Below are 2466 nucleotides of genomic sequence, written 5' to 3' on the forward strand. Positions count from 1 at the left end.
CCTGCAGCAGCAGCGTGTGCACGAGCTGGTGCACCTGCAGCAGCAGCATGTGCACGAGATGGTGCACCTGCAGCAGGGTGTGCACGAGCTGGTGCACCTGCAGCAGCAGTGTGTGCACGAGCTGGTGCACCTGCAGCAGCAGTGTGTGCACGAGCTGGTGCACCTGCAGCAGCAGCGTGTGCACGAGCTGGTGCACCTGCAGCAGCGTGTGCACGAGCTCGTGCACCTGCAGCAGCAGCGTGTGCACGAGCTGGTGCACCTGCAGCAGCAGCGTGTGCACGAGCTCGTGCACATGCAGCAGCAGTAACATCCACTCCACAGACAAGGACACCGTCTCCTCTCGTCGTATTTTTAAATAAATGATCAAAATTAAAATGCGCAGTGACTTTTATGGGCGGAGCTATGATCTGACGGATCCGATTGAACCGTTGCTGGAACGCACACGGTGAAAATGAGAGAGTTCCCGGATCTTGTTCCGGCAGGATCCGGCTCACATTAACCACTGGTTCCAGTCCAGAAAACCAGTCCCCCCTAAACTACCAACCTTCAGTGTTCAGCTCCGTCAGGGTCGGGGCGTCGCCGCTTGTTGCTGAATCATTTTCTCTTCTAGCTGCTACCTGAGTGTGTTTCTACTACCGGGGGGGGGGGGGTTGATGGGTGATGGTCTGTCTCCGCTGAGGGAGTTCTTGTTTAGTTGTTTATAATGTAGTAAATGTAGCAGCAGTTTGTTACACTGCTCTTACATCTTTGTCGTCACTACAGGAGTTCAGTCTCAACTAGTTTTGCTCAAACATTTTGATGTAACGGGTCTTTTAGTAAATCCCAGCTCCGTTGTTGTCTTGTTTACTTGATCACTGTGGGCGTGCACGTCACTGATCCTTGTGCTCCAAACAGAGATTCAGCATAAAACAGGAGCGTCCAAGCCGTCAGGAGGGTCTCTTCTCCTACATCCTCCCGATTGACCACGTGCTGATGGTCGACTGTAACGTGGGCCGTTCTGTGGTGTTTCAGAGAGTGAGGCGGAGCAGGAGGCCACCGACTCCATGCAGGAGCTGTCAGTGGAAACCAGCAGCAGAACCTCCTCCTCAGACTCCGCTGCAGAAACATCCACCTCCACCTGCACAGCTGCTGAAAACTGAGGAGCATCCACCTTTTTCTGGCTTCAGACGGAGGAAACTGACACGAAGACTGAAGCCCAGACTGGTCCAACAAAGAGACAAAAGTTATTTCTGACCTGCCTGAAACATCTGGAGGTGGCTCTGTGACGCCTCCATCGTCCTGCTGTCTCTTCTGAAGGTGGGTACCACACAGGCTCAGGTGTTGGTTCAGATGAACGTGGGACAAACAACGAGCTAAAAGTTCACAGCGTTGTTAAAACTGCCTTAAGAAACTGTAGCAAACCACGAGACACAAGGAGTGAGTGTCAGGGTGACGTGCACGCACCGTGCGCTGCACTGTGATGCTGCTGACTGTGGCCGGCCAGCGAGGAGCAGGAAGAACCACGGGAGTTTTTAATATCAAGCTTTGACTGATGTGATACAGTCACTGACTCCCCCTCTCCTGGGGGGTGACCTTGGGTGACCTTGAGTGTGACAGTGGTCTTCTGTGAACGCTGACTGTTCTCCACAGTTCTGTAATACATCTGATGAACACCTGAGTCCAACAAAGTTCAGTCAGGTCCTCTGGACGGTTTCTTCTTGTTGAGACGTTTAGTCTTTCATCCAAAGGACTTCATCAGTCCGAGGAGCCACAACAAACTCAGTCTTATAAACAGCACCTTCACACGGTGGGTCAACCAGTTTGGTGCTCCTTCCTACATCCAGGTAGAAAAATCCTTTCTACCTGGATGTAGGAAGGACTTCCTTTCTTTCCTGAAGTCCTTTGGATGAAAGAGGAAACGGTTGAAGAAGAAGAAACCATCCAGAGGAGCTGACTGTGTTAGACCCTGGTCTGTTTGGAAATCTTTTCTCCACGACACGAGTCAACCAGACGAGAAGTTCCTGATGTTTGAACCAGCAGCTCTGTGTGAGGACAGCGTGGCTCCTTAAAGCCGACCAAAAATGTTTTTAAATGCGAGTTGAGGTTTGTAAAATAAAATGTTCAAGCTCAGGATTTTTCAAATTAGAAGTTAATTAAAATTTCCTTTTTTTTTCTGAACGTTTTCATCAAGCGTTGTAACGAAACAGTAACATCTTGTCAAGTAAAAATAAAAGAATCTGTTGTGTAAAAACTCACTGCCTCCGTGCTCGTTGTGCACGTTTGATGTGAATGAAAATCTGTTGTTTTCCAACTAATCAGACGTCGGCTTTGAATAAAGACACATTTCTCTATTTTCAGGCTCATTTAATCTGTTCACAGAGATGAAGTCGTGATCTGGTTAGAAAACAAACAAATGGAAAAAAAAGATGATTATAAATTCATTCAGTGGTGCTTGAAAGTTTGTGAATTCTTTATAATTGTCTATAT

General features: G+C 48.6%; 1 protein-coding gene across 1 annotated transcript in view; it reads left to right on the top strand.

Moving 5' to 3' along the window:
- The window catches only part of ankmy2a (ankyrin repeat and MYND domain containing 2a), a 7816-nt gene extending 6298 nt beyond the window's left edge, over positions 1–1518 (top strand). Inside the window, exon 10 of the mRNA XM_037676695.1 lies at positions 1012–1518. Coding sequence (XP_037532623.1) covers positions 1012–1139 — 128 coding nt within the window. The 3' untranslated portion in view covers positions 1140–1518. The remainder of the gene's footprint in view (positions 1–1011) is intronic.
- The last annotated feature ends 948 nt before the right edge of the window (positions 1519–2466 follow it).

Source organism: Nematolebias whitei, chromosome 5 (assembly GCF_014905685.2).
Source record: "Nematolebias whitei isolate Nwh7 chromosome 5, NemWhi1, whole genome shotgun sequence".
Lineage (NCBI taxonomy): Eukaryota > Metazoa > Chordata > Actinopteri > Cyprinodontiformes > Rivulidae > Nematolebias > Nematolebias whitei.